General features: G+C 39.2%; 1 protein-coding gene and 1 long non-coding RNA gene across 7 annotated transcripts in view; one reads left to right on the forward strand and one right to left on the reverse strand.

Annotated features, from left to right (window-relative positions):
* LOC134523670 (uncharacterized) overlaps window positions 1-7525 on the forward strand; it is a 42755-nt gene extending 35230 nt beyond the window's left edge. For all 4 annotated transcript variants that reach the window (XR_010073375.1, XR_010073376.1, XR_010073374.1 and 1 more), the window contains exon 6: window positions 5725-7525. This is a non-coding gene — a long non-coding RNA (uncharacterized LOC134523670). The remainder of the gene's footprint in view (window positions 1-5724) is intronic.
* The window catches only part of CDK5RAP2 (CDK5 regulatory subunit associated protein 2), an 84012-nt gene that overhangs the window by 10330 nt on the left and 57202 nt on the right, over window positions 1-16480 (reverse strand). For 2 of the 3 annotated variants that reach the window (XM_063352870.1, XM_063352872.1), the window contains 9 exons: window positions 14543-14775; window positions 11742-11790; window positions 10763-10947; window positions 9498-9623; window positions 5021-5137; window positions 3627-3816; window positions 3293-3414; window positions 2302-2328; window positions 1636-1884 (listed from right to left, as the gene is read on the reverse strand). In XM_063352870.1, coding sequence (XP_063208940.1) covers window positions 1636-1884; window positions 2302-2328; window positions 3293-3414; window positions 3627-3816; window positions 5021-5137; window positions 9498-9623; window positions 10763-10947; window positions 11742-11790; window positions 14543-14775 — 1298 coding nt within the window. The remainder of the gene's footprint in view (window positions 1-1635; window positions 1885-2301; window positions 2329-3292; window positions 3415-3626; window positions 3817-5020; window positions 5138-9497; window positions 9624-10762; window positions 10948-11741; window positions 11791-14542; window positions 14776-16480) is intronic. The other variant, XM_063352871.1, reaches the window with a different exon arrangement.

The raw sequence follows: 16480 nt of genomic DNA on the forward strand, positions 1-16480 counted from the left end.
GTAGAAGTTAACAGGCATTAAAAAAACACTTCCTGGCTCTACTTCTGTTCCTGGGGTTTTTTTGCTGATGCTGCACTTGGGCTCAGGAAGCAGGAAAACACAGCTCGTTTTCTAGTACCATGCCATGTATCTTCCACTATTTACCTGCATTAATATTTTTAGCATCTAGCCGAAGTTCTAGATATCTCCCAAAATCAAATCATAGTCAGAAAAACTAAAATACATCCTGATGAAGACATTTTAATCAACAAATGCAAGCTTCCCATTAACTCCACAAAAAGTATGACTCTCTCCACAGCTATACCACACTTAAGATCGTATTTATATTCCCTCTCTCCAGAACTTCCAAATTCCCTAAGTACCTATGAATAAAGACTAACCACAGTACCTCTAGAAAGGTAACAAATTCAGATGTTGACATGCCAAGGAGTCTTTCTGGTCCACATCAAACCAAGCCATTGTAACTCCATTCACCATTTTGTCAAAGAAATAACGAGCTTCTCCAGCTCCTATCTACTCTGCCTGATGCAGGTCAAAAGCAACATTTAGGATTCTACCTAGAAACTAACCAGGAACAAATGCAATCTGGGGATACTGGTGGTACAAGTTCCCCATGACAGCTGTTCCACACCTACTTGATGACGACTGTCCCTAAGGAACCATCCCCATTTGGAGCACACGACCGTAATTTAGCGTTCAGGTATAAAGTGCACAGAGCACGGTAGCAAATGTTATTGGCTACATTCCACATCTTTCGTACTTGTACAGAGGAGCACAGAGTTATGCTCATTATGTATTTCATCTGAAATATGATTCTGATTGGACACGATGGAACCACAAAAGTAGTAAGGTGGTAAAAAACCCTGTCGTGTCTCATGAGCTCTCACGCTAATGCTCTGGCTGGAGCTGCTCGCTCTGTGTGGTGCCCAAGATTGAGGTATGCACGTGCAGGTGAAGCGTATGGACCCCAAACCCCCATTATTACTGGCTCCCATAACACAACACATCCCTGCACAGGCAGTAGGAGAGGTGGCTTTACACTGCAAGTATGGAAAGCTGTTACTATGGAGAGTATTTTAGCAGCAAAGAACAACATTCTTGTGCCCTCTCTAGCCCATGTACCTCTATATTGGGACAATAATCTAACCCTGAATGTAAACACTACATTTTCCCTGATTTGCTAAAACAGTATCACTTAACAGTGATTGAAATAAAGGTAAACTATCCCTCAAGGGCAAAAAGGGGACAGCTGATTTATACAAAGACCATTTAGTGCACTTATTGATCATACTTGAGTAATACATGCTCACCCTTAGCAAATGCTATAGAGCTCTGCATTAAAAAAAGAACCCCCAGGTAAGCAAAATTTATGGCAATTTAATGTAGGCATCCTTCCATCCCAGAGACCCTCTGCAAATGCTGCTCTTGAATGAAAAGGAAGTGACAGTTGGAGGCTCTAAGGCTGCAGTTTGCATTTCACCTGCCCGTGCACTAACAGCTCTAACAGGAAAGGGATGTGAAAGGCTGATGGGCAGCTCCCAAAAGTACAGCTGATGTTGTATAAGGCTTTAAGAGCATTTTTAAAGAACAAGGCACAGGTTCTACAGCATAACAAAAGCATGTATGGCACAGTACCATTCATTCCTGCATAATGCTGAGATTCTTGTTTGAAAAGATAGTTGATATTCACAGCTGACACCGATCCCACTTCCTCTCTCTTTTCTTTTGAAAGCTGTTCCTCTAATTTTTCATGCAAAGACTTGTTTGTCTCTATGCTTCTTTCGAGCTGCACTCGCAAACTCTGTATTTCAGTCAACAGTTCATGTAAGTCAAGTGGATTATTCTGATCTTTTCGGAATTCTTCTGATGCATCACATCTGGGATCTGAGACAATTTCAAAAGAAAGACTTAACATCTTTAACAATTAAAACAATATTAGCCATTATCAGAATGCTGAGCAAGTAAATTATAGCCAGATTTATCCTCAATATTAAGAATTAACTACAAACAGCATTAAGATAATGGTTTGACAAAAAAGCATGTCTTAATTGCTTCTACCCTCGAAAGATTTAAAGAGCTGAAAATTATTTTTCACTTTGTCCATAAAAGCTAATAAGTCTCATACCAAAAGCAAAAAAATATAATAAAAAGAGAATGAAGAGGATTTACAAAATTTGAAGTGCATTAACACACAGTCTGGGGAAAGAAAAAGGTATGTGTAATCTCAGAGTGTGGAGGAGGGAAGAAGTAGAATGGGAAGTTTAATTTTATACACAGAAGAAAAAAGAAAATAGTGATCACCTGGCAACCGGAGGAACAAATCTGAACCTGAAAAAAAGCAAGGGCTGTGTTCGTCTTTTCATAGGAGGAGGTCAGTACACAAACAATTCCATGTATTCTTTCCATGCTGAAAGCAAACCGTTCTCCCGACAGTGAGAGGGGGCTCAGCTGCACGAGGAGGGTGCTGCTGCTCTCTAATTACATTACCAGTTCTGCAAGGAGACTTACTTCATCCCTGAGCCAACTTTGGCTTAAAGCCTTATGCCAACAGGGCTCTTCTCCTGCAGCTAGGCATGACATACAGTGACAGCAGGGCATATTACTTAAAGTAGCAGGAAGAAAAAAAACATAACCAACTTTTACAACAACTTCCAATGGGAAATTTGCTGGCTCCTATAACGCGTACACAGCAATGAACAGCATTCCACTTTTTTACCTAACCATGTCACCTAACCATGTGGTGGCATAGCTTCCTTAAAAGGGGTAGGAAGAACTCATGTAAGTCTCATTCCTACCCCTCACCTTTAGTGACAGAAAAGCGGACAGGAAATTATTAAACGGCTCCTTCGGAAAGCAGTGCCAGCACCTGTCCCCAGCCCAAGGGAGAAGACACTATCCTCGCATTCAGACAAGAGAAAGCACAAGCTCTGTGAGTAAGCACTGCCTATGAGGATGCAGCAGCATGTATTCAGATGACAAGTAACTATCTAAGATCCCCATGAAGCTTATCCGGCCTGAGCCACTGAATCGTCAATATTTGGTTTTAGCTTAACTAAAGTTAAATGAAACTTAGGTGTGCCTAGTCAGAGCATATCACACATCTCAACCTCGCAGTTACACCTCCAAGTAAAAAGCAGCATTTTATCATCAAGTTGTCAGTTCTACTTTGCGTAGCAGACACAAGCAGAAGCAAAGAAACAGAGACCTAGCCCTACTGTCCTTTGACAAGATCATATTCAGAGAGGGAAGGGTTGCAAGGGGTAAAGGTATGGAAATAATTGTGCATTTATACCTGTCCTCTTCCTTCTTGCTTCTTCCAGCTTTTCATAAACCTTGATCTCACTTCGGAGTGACTGCAGTAACTTCTCATTCTCAGAGAGCTGATGTTGCTTTGCGTTAATTTCTGTTTGCAACCTGTTAAGTCGCAATAAATGGCTAAGTTAGAAGTTAAATTCTTACCTCTTGTTTCAAAATCTAAATCCATTCCCCTTTCCTCCATAATTCTTTGTTTGCCTTTTGAATATACCAATGCACCTCGTTAATGTTAATGGCTATGGCTAAACACGTTTGTCACACTGACAATTTTCTTCTCTAAATGAATGTCTAAATGTGGGCAGAATCAATACCTGTTTAATTCATTACGACTGCTGTAAATTTGACAAGTTAGATATCTGGTTTCATCCTCCTTTTGGCCAATTTGTTTTTGTAACCTTCCATTTTCTTTCTTGATGCATTCATAATCTTCATGAAGATGCTCAATGATTGCGTTCTTTTTAGAAAGAGATTCTCTTAACTTTTCATTTTCCTTTTGTTTATCTGAAACAAGAAGAAACACAAGGTATTTGCAATGCCCACAACCCACTAAAGCTATGCTTTTTAAGAAAACCAGCTTTTTCAGAGACCGCCAGAAAATAACAGCTGCTCTTGTGAGTTTTATGGTTTCAGTACTTCAATTTTCTAATGACTTTTGCTAGGTGCATCTTCTGTAACGTGCAACATTTAACCCCCAGGACTGACAAAGGCTCAGTAAAACCTGGGTACAGCCCTATGTGCCACCTCTTGGAATTTGGTCAGGAGGACAGTATTCAACAACTAGTGTCAGCAGGGTCTCAAAGCAGGCACGTGAATTTTGCCAATCCTCACAAAGTAATGGAGTTGTCTTCTTGTTAGCAAGAAAATAACTCAGAGGAGTGTTCTAGGGCATGTTGCACCCATGTTCCTCTCTGTCTCACAGAAACCCCTCCATCCTCTCCTTCCCAGCCCTATTCATCTACGAAATGTGTCATTGCAGTCCTCCTTTCCTTGGTACAAGATATTTCCCCAAACTGGTTCTGGGACAAAGAATTGCTGACAGGGGCAACTGAGCATTTTGAGACAGCTGCTTTTATGAACCTAGTTGGTGAGCTGTTGGTTTTCTTGGGGGAAAAGAAGAGGGAAGACTTCTAATACTCTCTCTTCACAGGTGTGAAAATGAGGAAAGTTTAAAATTAATTTCGGTAATTACAAATACTTCCAAATGGATTCCCTCAGTCCTGTTCTCTTCTAAAGCGTTTCCAAACAGAAGATGACTTGGCTTGCTCACTCAACCTTCTGAACTCCTCTGTACCGAATGGCTTCATTTGCAGCAATAATGTTATTCTGTGGCACTTCCCTCCCTCCCTCCTCCCCTTTTATTTTAAGAGAGCTTCAGAATGGAAGCATGGGGAAAAAAGAGCAAGAAAATGTGAATAAAAGGCACAGCTAGAAAGGGATAAAGAACGTATAAAAAGAAAGGAATGCAAAAAGAAGAATGGAGAAATGAAAGTCAATATAAAATGGAAAATGCCACAAATAAACAGAAAGAAGGAGCATTAATGACTACTCCTTTGTAACTGTTAGCCCCAGTTTTAATGCTTGTGGTTGAGCATGGAATTTCAGGGATGGGAAGAATGGTCAAGTCAGTTTAAGTGAATATTTTACTGTTTTCTGATCTGAAATGAGATGCAGTCTACTCCTGCAAAGCAAAGTTTTACATTTTTACCTCTGGATCCTTTTGCTAGCATTGCATTCAGAACTTGATTTTGCTTCCTCAGGAAATGTATTTCAGAAGTCAGGGAATTATGCTGCTCTGAGCCATGGATAAAAATGTTTGCAGAACCTATAAATATATACATAAAAGATGATTTATGAGTCATCTCTAGGTCATTAAAGATTAAACTTTCCAGACAAGAACAATTTAAAAAATTGCAGAAAAACATGTTATGAAAGATATTTCTCCCCTACGTATTTTGAAGGTTAACCCTACCGACTAAAAGGCAGCTCAGGTTCATGCCAAGTAATCCAAAGCCCTGCATCACAAGTACCTCTCATTGCTGGGCAACCATTACCAAAATTGCAAAATTATCCCTGCCAGTCTTTACCTATCAGCTAAAATTCCAACAGGACAAAACGCAGGAGTATTTTGTGATATTGCTGTTCTGTGAAAATAATGCAAACTCTCTTGCTCTGTTCATACTCTGCTGTGTTTAATGACACCATCGCAGAAGACCAATAGATTCTACCAACTAATCCACGGCGCTTACTGCAGGAAGTAACATAAATACCCCCGTAACACATTTGGCACCATGTCAGTCTAGAACATAAGGCTGCAGTCACTGTCTTTGCCTCTGATTACACGCTGAGAACCTATTTCTGATCAGAGGGACGAAGATTCATCCCTCTTAAATTTGTGTATCTAAAATTTAGATAACCGAGCCAGTGTTGATCAACCATCAATAGTCATGGGGAGAAATGAGCGCCTCCAGAGAGTGACTCATCCGACATACCCTTCACGCACCTCCCTGCGGATGAGATGCCCTGTCCTCAGAAGAGACCTGCCTTTCTCCAGCGCCTCCACGAGAAGCTCTGGGTAACCAGCACAGATTTAGATGTCTAACTAAGTCTAAGTGTGATGAATCCTACTCTGACAATCTTATTGCGCCAGTCATATAAGTGTTAAATTGTGTATCCAGCCAGTCAAATTCCAGCCGAAGTAATCCTCATAATGTACTGTATTTATGCTACTCATCCCACAGCTATGTGTAATGTTACAGTACAGTCTGAGAAGTGCCACATTCCACTCTCAGGGTGGCTGCCTCTGAAATGCAAGTCAAGTAATTGTTATTGCTCTTTATAACCTGCTTATACCAGTAAAACACTTCAGGACCCACTGAAATTAACGTTACTATTAAAAGTATTTTTCAGTTGATTGGTTATCCCAGTATCTCCTATGCTTTAGAGCTTGAGATAACTACATGAGTGTCAACTATTTGGTTAATAGAGAAATAACCAGGTGGCAAAAAAATTAGCTGAATGTATGAGGAGGATGCCTTTCAGCTCTGGCAGTTCAATTCAATTTGATGTGCTGCACTTCCTCCGAGTAATCTCATTTTATTGTAATCCCAATTGAAGCTTTTACCCACTACCTAACTGGGATGTAGTGTGCCATGATACGCACCTCTTGTCGTTACTGAAAGACTCAAAGGCTCTAGAAGCCTGGCACTAATGGCATTTTACTATCTATATGTTAAAGAGTTGAGGTAGCTATGTGAACTCAAAAGGCTTTTTCCTTTCAGATTCTAACAAAGCAATTCAACTTCAAGTGGCAAGGCTTGATGGTCTCATCTTGATTCTAATTTAATTTATTGCCCATCACCCAGCTTTATCCTATTTGAAAAGTTATGCTATCACAGTTCTACTGAAAGGCTTTAGAATATAACTATTAGTTATCTCACATAATAAGGGATAATGTAGAGCCAGTGGTAATAAGGCCACAATCCTGCAATTTGACCCACTACTGAGACTACTACTTCTGTGCAGAGCCCCGCTGACATCAATTACGCTCTCCATAGCTGCAAAGGTCCATCTAACCAGAGTAAAGTGGAGCATCAGGGCCTACAATTGCAACACACTTGAGTTTTCATTATGTTTTGTGCTGAAAAAGTGAGTGCTGAGGAAGCGTACCTTGAAGGTTTCAAAGGAAACGCTGACTGAAAGACAAGCACTATTGAAAATCACAGCAAAGAGGAAGGAAATATTCATTCCCACGTTAAGCAAAATAAAGGCATACTAAAGCTGACGGTAAGTCTCAATAGATACTTTAGTTACTTACGGGTTAAAAAAAGCAAACAAACCCCCTTTTAATGCTAACTGCCATTAATAACCTTTGAAACCTAGGAAACTCAAAATTAAACCTTTGATTTTATTTTGAAGCCTAACATTTGAAATGATTGAAGCAATTATTTAGTTCTAGTTGCACTGCAAACCTCAGCTCTATAGTAACGATGCAGTCATTACCAACACTTGAGTCATTTTATAGAGTACTAGAAGCCCAGAGGCATTTAAATACTTAGAGAATCTAAACATTAAAAATAGCATGGCAAAATTAGTGGGCAGATGTGTGCATATACATCCATATAATATTTATCAGAGAAGAATAATTCTATGCATTAACTTTGGTTGCACAAACAACTCAATATCATACGAATTTAACAGGCTCTCATCAACAATTAAGTATCTTACAACTTCGTTTTGTTTTTTAAAGGAAAACGAGCTAAGGTTATTAAGTCAAAAGTAAAAAAAAAAAGTTTTAAATTATTATGTCCCAAAGCTAAAATCTCCTTCAGCTTCACTTAGGAACTTCTTCTTATACTGAAAGCCAAAAAAAGCCCATCTATTAGGAAGAAAATAGCATCATTACTATAAAAGAGAATCCGCCTATCTGATAACATGAAAGAGATCTTCAAAACGGAGAGAAACAGGAAGCACTGAAAGAACACAGTAACAAAAAGGGCTGTTCTAACAGGTAGTTGCTTTTTTCCTTTCTTTTCCAAATTTCTCCTCCATGCATTGGTAGATGCACTAAGGCAACAAGAAGACAGATGGAAGGCATAAGACAGTTTATAAAGAAAATATACTTTCACTGCATTAATGGATGCCCTTGCCAGAATCTTTATGAAGCCGTAAAAGAGTTGGAAGTGTTTCAGTGTGGTTATTTCAGGAGAACAGTATGCCTTTCCAGCAGTGTAAATACTTCATGAATGAAATGGATGCTTTTTATACACCTTTCCATCACTGTAAATTATTCCTGAAAGCAAAGTGCCATTTGCAGGTAGTCTCCATTTAAACAACAACAGAAATGGATCATGGGGATGATGTAAAACATAATGAATCTAATGTCAATATTGGTGAAACTGAGTAAAAGGAAAGCATGTATGTATTTATTGCCTCCTTCCACTCTGAGTAATATTGCATATTAATCAACTGTCCTATGGGGAGAAACAAGGGAAGGAGAGCAAGAACAGCGTAAAGTGTAGGAAAGCATTCCTGGTACGGTGTGCTTGAAAAGGTGCTACAAAAGCACCCTTAGTGAAAGCCTGGTACCCTCTGGTGAAAAGTTTTAAATGCACCACAGCACTTGGCTTTCAAAGATGCTGAACACCAGTAACGGAGAGCAGTGACTCTGAATTTGCATACCTATTTTTGGTATTTCATCCACTGCTTTATATTAGAGTTTGGAATGAAAACCAGCTCTATGTTAAAACGTCCATCAGTTTCTGTCAGGTATTTCTCATTAAAAACTCACAATGTCATTTTGTGTAGAACACATCTATCACACCAATCAATTCAAATGACAAGCCGAACACCACGGCCTGGGCTCTGTCTCACAGATATTTTGTCCCTCTATGTAAACACAAGCTGGCTCTTTTTAGAGCAGTCAGAAAATTCCAGAGAAGGCATCTCCACCAGTCATGTTAGCAGTGCTGCTGTACTGACCACCCTAGGTATACATGGAGTAGGTGTAGGAAAGCTAATTCCACAAAATTCCTACTTTGGATGAATAGCAGCAATGTAATTCAGAAAAAAGCGCCTCCTCCCCTATTCCTACCAGACCCAGGCCCCAGTGAAATTATGTTGATAAAATGGGCTTCCTCTCCCGCAACTGCCCCTGGCTGGACACGGCAGAGAATTAAAAGAGGATGACATCCTGAAGTCCAACAACATTACAACAATAATGATAGTCCAAAGGCACACAGGAAAAAAAAAAGCAGGCTGTTTGCTGGTAACAGAACTGGAAGGATCTTTCGATACTCTATGAAATTCAACGACAGCATCATCAAATATCATAAAACTACCTGGTAGCCCTGTTCTCTTAGCAACACGTGCAATTGTAGGTCTGAGGCTGTGTGGTATACCCGTATCCCATAAAAGATCTGTTGTGTATCAGTACGGGATACTCTTCAAGCAATGGACTCGAGGAAGAGGCACAGCAGATCTGTATTTACGCCAGTCTACAAGCACGGAAAAGCCGTGTCTGCTGATGGTGCTCAGGATGCAGCAGTATTCAGAGAAAAGCACATCATTTTCCCACTGTAAAGGGGTGGGGTTTATTCAAAAAAGCACACAAAACATCGCCAGCAGCATTTGATCCCTCAGGCTTTAAGCAGAAAAGGAAAATTTGTCATGAAATAAATTCTTACCTTGATCTAGTTCCTTGTCTGTTACTTGTCTCTCAAGCTGCTTCCTCAGTCTCTCATTAGTTTTTATGGAGTATTCTAAACGCTGTCTCAGGATTCGGATTTCTTGCAGATGCTCCATTAATAACTCTAAATAAACCAAGAGACCACTTCGTATTTAAATGACTGTATTCCTTTACACTGTGTACTCCTGTCAAATCTAATGTGTGTTAATACTAAAAAATGATAAAGCTGTTAAAATTTGCAGATATTAAATACCTGACTCCATGACAGTCTTTTTCCATATAGTCCCCAAACTCTGCATTTAGTGACAACTCCTACTGCACATTTTAACCTAAACAATGATCCAGTTTTAAGGCACTTGAAATTTCTTCTTCCTACAAAACTGTAGTAGATAACAATTTTATCTAGTTAAAAACGTTCCCCGTACTGGGAAATGAATCCAAAGTTCTGCAATGCAGCTTCGCGTTCACGCTCAATGCACCAATAGTCTACATTTTTCCTTATAACAATAGGAAGCTTACCAGAGTAACCCAGGTATAAATTTGACTTTGACTTACACAATGCATACCACAATAAATAAATCTGTTCTATCAAGTTTCATTACCGTACCTTTTCCTTCTTGCTTTGCCATTCTACAATTTTTCTTCCATTGGCTGTAAGTTTCAGTTTTACTCAGGAACTTATCGGTTCTAACTGTCACTATCTTATTTGTCAGTTTATCCATGTCATACACTCCTGGTTTACTCTGCAATATTTTTCTCCCGAACAGTACGTGCTATCTCAGCTATTAAATTTTCATCGCTGCCTATAAGAAACTACTGCAAGCATCACTTGTGCTTAGTGAAACTATCCAGGTCAAACATGACACCACTTATTAATTATGCAGCAGTTACAATTCTCAAGGAAACACAACACTGGCTTTTATAAAATTAGAAAATCTCTCTTTTTCAATGTAATAATCTCTTGACAATTGTCTATTTTCCCCTTATAACTTGTCTATTTAAAGACCGTCTGGAGTACTGTAAAAGATGATAGTCTAAAACAACAAAGACACAAAATATCATAGTTAATTTTGTTTCAAACAGGAGGTAGTTCAAATCATTGTCATCTCTGTATGCCTTATTACCAAAATTGCAATGATTATGCAAGATACTGGGAAGCTGAAGCAGACAAACATTCTTCATTATTTCTTAATTAGTTCCCTTGTGTCTTATTTATCACATTTTCCCAATATCTAGTGAATCTTCAGTGGGGAAAAAAATTACCTGGGGGAAACTTGTTTGGCAGCAGCGGCAGCGTGCCACGCGGGCCGGCTGGGTCATGCCTGTGCTCAGGTGATCCAAGAGATGACTTTTCTGACAAATCAAAGTCAGACAAGCTATGAAGAGCAGATGGTACAGGTGATTCATCCTTCAGTTGCTGGTACATTGTGGTGTTCTTCTCATTATCCCTTTTGGGTCAAAGAAAACATTTTAAAATTTAAAAGTTATTTTGTTACTTCGGAAGTATGAGCAGAGAACATGGTGTCAAATTTACAGGACACAGATAAAGCAAGTGAATTTGTGTGACAGAACACGGCAAACCACTACACATCAGAGGAACATATCAAGGCTGAAATTCAGACTTCCCTGAAGTCAGCAGGCACAATCAATGAACCTCCAGCCTGGTGGTCACGTTCCAGCACCAGGTAGTCACCTTCACGTTAAGGGGACCTCAAGTTGCCTTGAACAGGCAGCTGAGGATTTCTGCAGCGCAGAAGAATCCCAGGCTGGCATAAAACCAGCATATGCAGCATAACAACACCTGCTCTCTCCACCTTCAGCAGAAGGGTGTTCTGAGAGTGAAGTTCAACAGCACCGTAACTCCAGTGATCCTGAGCCAGCCCCAAGGTGACGGACACAGCAAGGCAGCTGACTGTCCCTCCTAGAAGCTGCAATGAGGGTAATCTCTGAATAACACAACAGTACATCACGGCACCTGTTTTGCTTATTCATGAAAGAACAATCCTGGTAGCATGATGCTTCCTCTCACTATCTCAGTTGTTTGCTGAGAAGTGGGGGGAAAAACGCCTTACTTTGTTTTCTGTAGATATTTTATTAACAAAATGGATATTAATGAAAACAGGCAACAGAAGCAAAGCCCTCCCAAAAAGCAAAGCAGTGGAAGTTATGCGACAAAACATGGAGCAACCTTTATAAACTTAGCAAACAACCGTGTTTGATAAACATCCAATTGCACTCTTACCTTTGAGCTAATTCATAAAGAATAGTAACTTCTGTACCCATTGATTCACCTGCAAAGCAGAAATATCTGATTAAAAACAGATATTGAGAATTATACTTTTGTATGCTCCATCTTAAGCTAGTTAAATACAGAATGGTAAATTAATGAGAAAATAGAGAAGTCAATAGATACTCAACACACTGTGTATTAATGTCAAATGCTGTACATGAGCAAAACTATTTATAGCGCAGCAACAAAGCAATAGCTTTCTCTGGATTTCAAAAAAAAAATTATTAGGTACCACAGGTGCCAGATTTTACAGCCTTCGTGTTTTAGTTAGCACACAGATGTAAAATATTGTGCTATATGGCAAAAGGATTAGGGGTACATGCCATTACTTCTTCAATAAAAATTATACAAAAACAATTCCATCGCATTTGGATTTTGTCCACCCCGAGTCAGGCAAACCAGTTATCCTTAATAAAGGGGCATACACAGGATTTTGCTGCAATGTCCTCAGTGCTATAGTGTGGGAGCACAAGCATAATTCAGTGCAGGAGACCTGGACTCAGACACTAATTTGAATAAAGAAAACAAACTTTCGTGGTGTCACCTTGGCTCCCCGTATTTTAAAATTTTTGTGCAATTAAGCAAAAGCGGCAGGCAAGAGTCGCACAGCTGAAATTTCAGGGGAATGAACTGAAGGTCAGGATGGAAATGCAGAGACAGACGGTTGTTTATGCTTTTTCTTTACAGTCAATTCTTAGTACGCTGGATGTTCTTTATAACCCTACAAAGATCATTTTATTTTAATGTGTGATTCAATGCAACACCATTGTGTTAGATATATTGAACTGTCTCGGTTGTCAGTGACTTTTCATGGTATATAGGATACCATCTGTTGGTTTGGGGATTTTGTTTTAAAGGCATTTAATGTTTATTCACTACACAGTCTTCTCATTTGTAATGCAAGGAATCTCTGTAGCCACTGAAATCATTGAATACACTCAATCTTTCATTACACTGCTATGACACACTACCCGTTAATACCTTTTTCTCGTATACAACTCCTTTATATGAGCAATCGAAACTGCAACACGCTGCCACTACCTTTAATGAAAGGCAGAACACAGATCATTGTATGGCTGGGCCCTGAATGTTTCTGAATAAAGTGATCTTCTAGAGCCAATTTCAGGGAGACACAGGGGTCGGGGTCCCTATTTCAGGCCACTTCAAGTGTTTTGCTGAAGATGGCAGCTTTGCAGCTGACAACTGAGGAAGCATTGCCAGTTGTTTGGGTCAGAAAGAGGAACACTTGCAATGACAGGAAAAGGTCTTTCTTGCTGAATTTCGCTCATGTTGGCATCCCTTTTCTGTCCCTTTTCTGTTAACATTCTTCAAACTGCAGAGTGAAGGCAATATGTGTGATACACTCTTCGACCAGGTGACAAACGTCAATTTTGATGCTCATTTTACAAAACATGGTTGCATTTTAGCTCTCTATCATGAAAGACAGCATGATTTTCTTTACCAGCTAGACTGTTTGGCAGCAAGATGCAGGTCTCAGTAAAATTATTAGAAATGTTAGGAAGAATACGTCTCTTGATATGGTCCTACTTCTTAGATGTTTAAGGCTTTGCTTTTCCAACTTAATGCTTTGCCAAACAATAGGTGGGGGAACTGGGATAAACAGTCAAAGGACAAGAGGATTTTCCAAAAGTTCCCACTTTTCAGACAATAAGCTAGTTCTCACTGATAATTAAAAGGGCTTTGCTGACTGGCGCACATTGCAATGTCCTTTCCTGGGGCTCCATTCAGCACTTGGGCTTCTCTAACATCAGGACAACACTTCTCTGGTTGACTTCCCCTAGGAACCCTGGCTCAGGAGGCTCTTGTTCTACTGCTACAGAAAGCCTCAAATACACATTGATTTGCAATACCACAATGTGTTAAATTCATAAGCTACTCAGAATTCTGAAAGGAATTACCCTCTTCTGCCTTCTGACTAAACAGATTTTCCCCTTCTCTCTCTTTGTTTTAATTTTCTATGTACACCATTTGGGTGGGTTTCCCCATAAAGTCTATGGCTCTTTTTCTTGGTGCATCCAGTGACAGACAGATGATTTTATACCTACATGTAATTTAACTTGTGTTCTCTCTACAGGAATAACAATAATGTGCAAATCAGCATGGTATTATTTTCCTACTGCCCAATGCAGGATTCCTTGCACTTTCTTGACAGGCATTGGTCGTAGAGAATTGCCTAGATGGACTACTATATGATAATTTCTTCTTTCACTCTAGAAGCACAGCCCAGGTCTCTGTCCTGCATTTAGCCTTCTTGCAAGCAACTGCACTTTAGGGGAAAAACTTCAGGAACCTGTAATTTTTTTCTTTTTAGTTAAACATAGATTGTGTGAAAAACCAACTGTGAACCATGCCCATGAGAACCTTTCAATGGAGAGAGCCGGTGCTTAGGCTCAACAAAGTCAGCTGGGCTGTTTCCCAAAGCCTACTTGTAACTAAACTTTTATTAAACTATAACCACTGTATTTTTAACAGTTAAAATATGCATGTGCTAAGATAAACAACTCAAAATGCAAGGTGTCAATACAGAGGACAACTACAAAATGAAAATCCAGCCTTGTTGGAGCACTAAAATTTTATCTTCCAAGACAGTCGTCCCTATAAATCATTTAAAAGCAACCAAAAGGAAGTAAGGCTTCCTTTTCACTAAAAAGAAGGAAAAAAAAAAAAACCAACTTCAATTTTCGAGAACATTAATACATCTCAGACAATAAGCACAAAATACTGCTACTTACCATTCAGGAATTTCCTTTCTAGCTTCTCAAACAATAGTACGCTTTGATTCAGTTGTTCACGGAAGCCTTCAGCAACATAATAATCTACATCACTGGCTTGAAGCAGTTCCTCAAAAGCTTTAATAAGGCTCGTCAGATGTTGATGGTAAGCGATACAACCACTGCAGATCTCTTTAATTTGTTGGTGTTGAAAGGAGAGTTCTCGAGCTTGTGAATGAACTAATGAATCATATCTGAGAAAATGAAATTATCTTTAAAGTAATTTTCTGACCATAAATAACATTTAAATATAAATAAAATTTGAATTAAACTTATATTCCTAAGCCATCATTTTATGGGACTCAATTTTCTTTTAAAATGCTTTTACAGCCACAATGAGAAATGCATTGTCTCTAACTGTTAAGTTTTGTATTTATGAGCCTAACTTGCGGGTTATTATCCTTCACTTAACTGCTTCATTTATAAGAGCAGCAGAAACTAAAATGATGAACTTGTTTGTCTGTATGCAAAGGTGCCAAATTAAAGTAAATAAGAATGAATACATTAAAAGAATTTTTAAGCATACACATATTCTTCCTGACCGTGGGGGTTTTTATTCAGTATGGAAGAGAACATGGAGCCATCCCTTTTTTTGAAAACAAAATATTGGACTTTCTGAGATGATGGTTTCACCCAGTCTGATAATTCGACACATCTCTGTATGTTTTCCTGTTTGTTTGTTTGTGTTTTTAATATTATTATTTTGTTACCAGAGACATGACCATGACAACCCCTGTAGTGTCCAAACTCTTGTACTCCACAAGCCAGGATATAACTTTCAGCTCAGATCAACTGGATTTATTCTGCACTTGCAAATACAGACACCCCCTTTATACTGCCACTGTCTGTATCACAGAGACGCTTCTTTCTACAGAATCGTACGTTAGTGAAGAGAGAAAGGGAGAGGATCTGAAAAGACGCAAAGAATCAAACAATATACAGGGCATAAACAAAATCTACGATGGAATGGGTTGTTATAGAATTTTTATTGTCATTTGTATAGGAAGAAATGCATAACTCATTCTGGGTCTGTCACTGGTGACTCATGCAGTTGTCCTAGACAGTGGCCATAAAAACTTTACAGCGATCCATACTGTCTCATTCCTTAATTTACACGGTTAGGCCTTCCTTTGTAAAATGGATGAGGTATATTTTCAAGGTATGTAAATTTATACGTACTATGCAGCATGGTTGTATTTTATGATAGTAATACTAAGAGATATACAATAGCCCATGTTGGTGGTTGCTCAGTGTCTCCAAATATTTCTACTCGGGCATTCTGCAGAAAGCCAACAGGCCAAATACCTTTCTTTGTTATACCTCCTGCCATTCTGTAGGCCCTCAGGACAATAATATTATTCACGGGGGAAAAATGAGGGAGAGGAGAGTTAAAAAAGGTTTGGTCTTACAGGAGCCCATCTGTGATTTGTATATAAGCTAGCCAAAATGCTGCCCCAGTCTTATCATACAAAACCCAAGACTGATACTTTCCAGCCTCCCAGAAATGATTTTCCAGCTTATCAGCTTATACTATAAAATTTCGTTCATTAATTTCTATATATATTTACCTTCACATCCTTCAAATGAAGGCACTATGGCACTCAATTGCAAAATAAATTATAACCAGAGAGTGAACTTTATTTTATACACAAAGTGTGGTGACACAAACAGCAGGGCTAGCATGAATCTGCCAGCCAGCCGCCCACGGAAACATTTGGATCTTAAACGGGATGTTCTGTTTTCTTATACTTGTCACCTGAAAAAAGCCTGAGTGATGCAAAACTGCAATACTTTGATTACAGACATCAGCCCGGCTCACAGAGCAACCTGAGCAGATCTGACTTTGCTCAAGAGAGGATGCCCTGCAGCAACGATGTTGTGGACCTGAGGTGTGGGGAG

Source organism: Chroicocephalus ridibundus, chromosome 15 (genome assembly GCF_963924245.1).
Source record: "Chroicocephalus ridibundus chromosome 15, bChrRid1.1, whole genome shotgun sequence".
Lineage (NCBI taxonomy): Eukaryota > Metazoa > Chordata > Aves > Charadriiformes > Laridae > Chroicocephalus > Chroicocephalus ridibundus.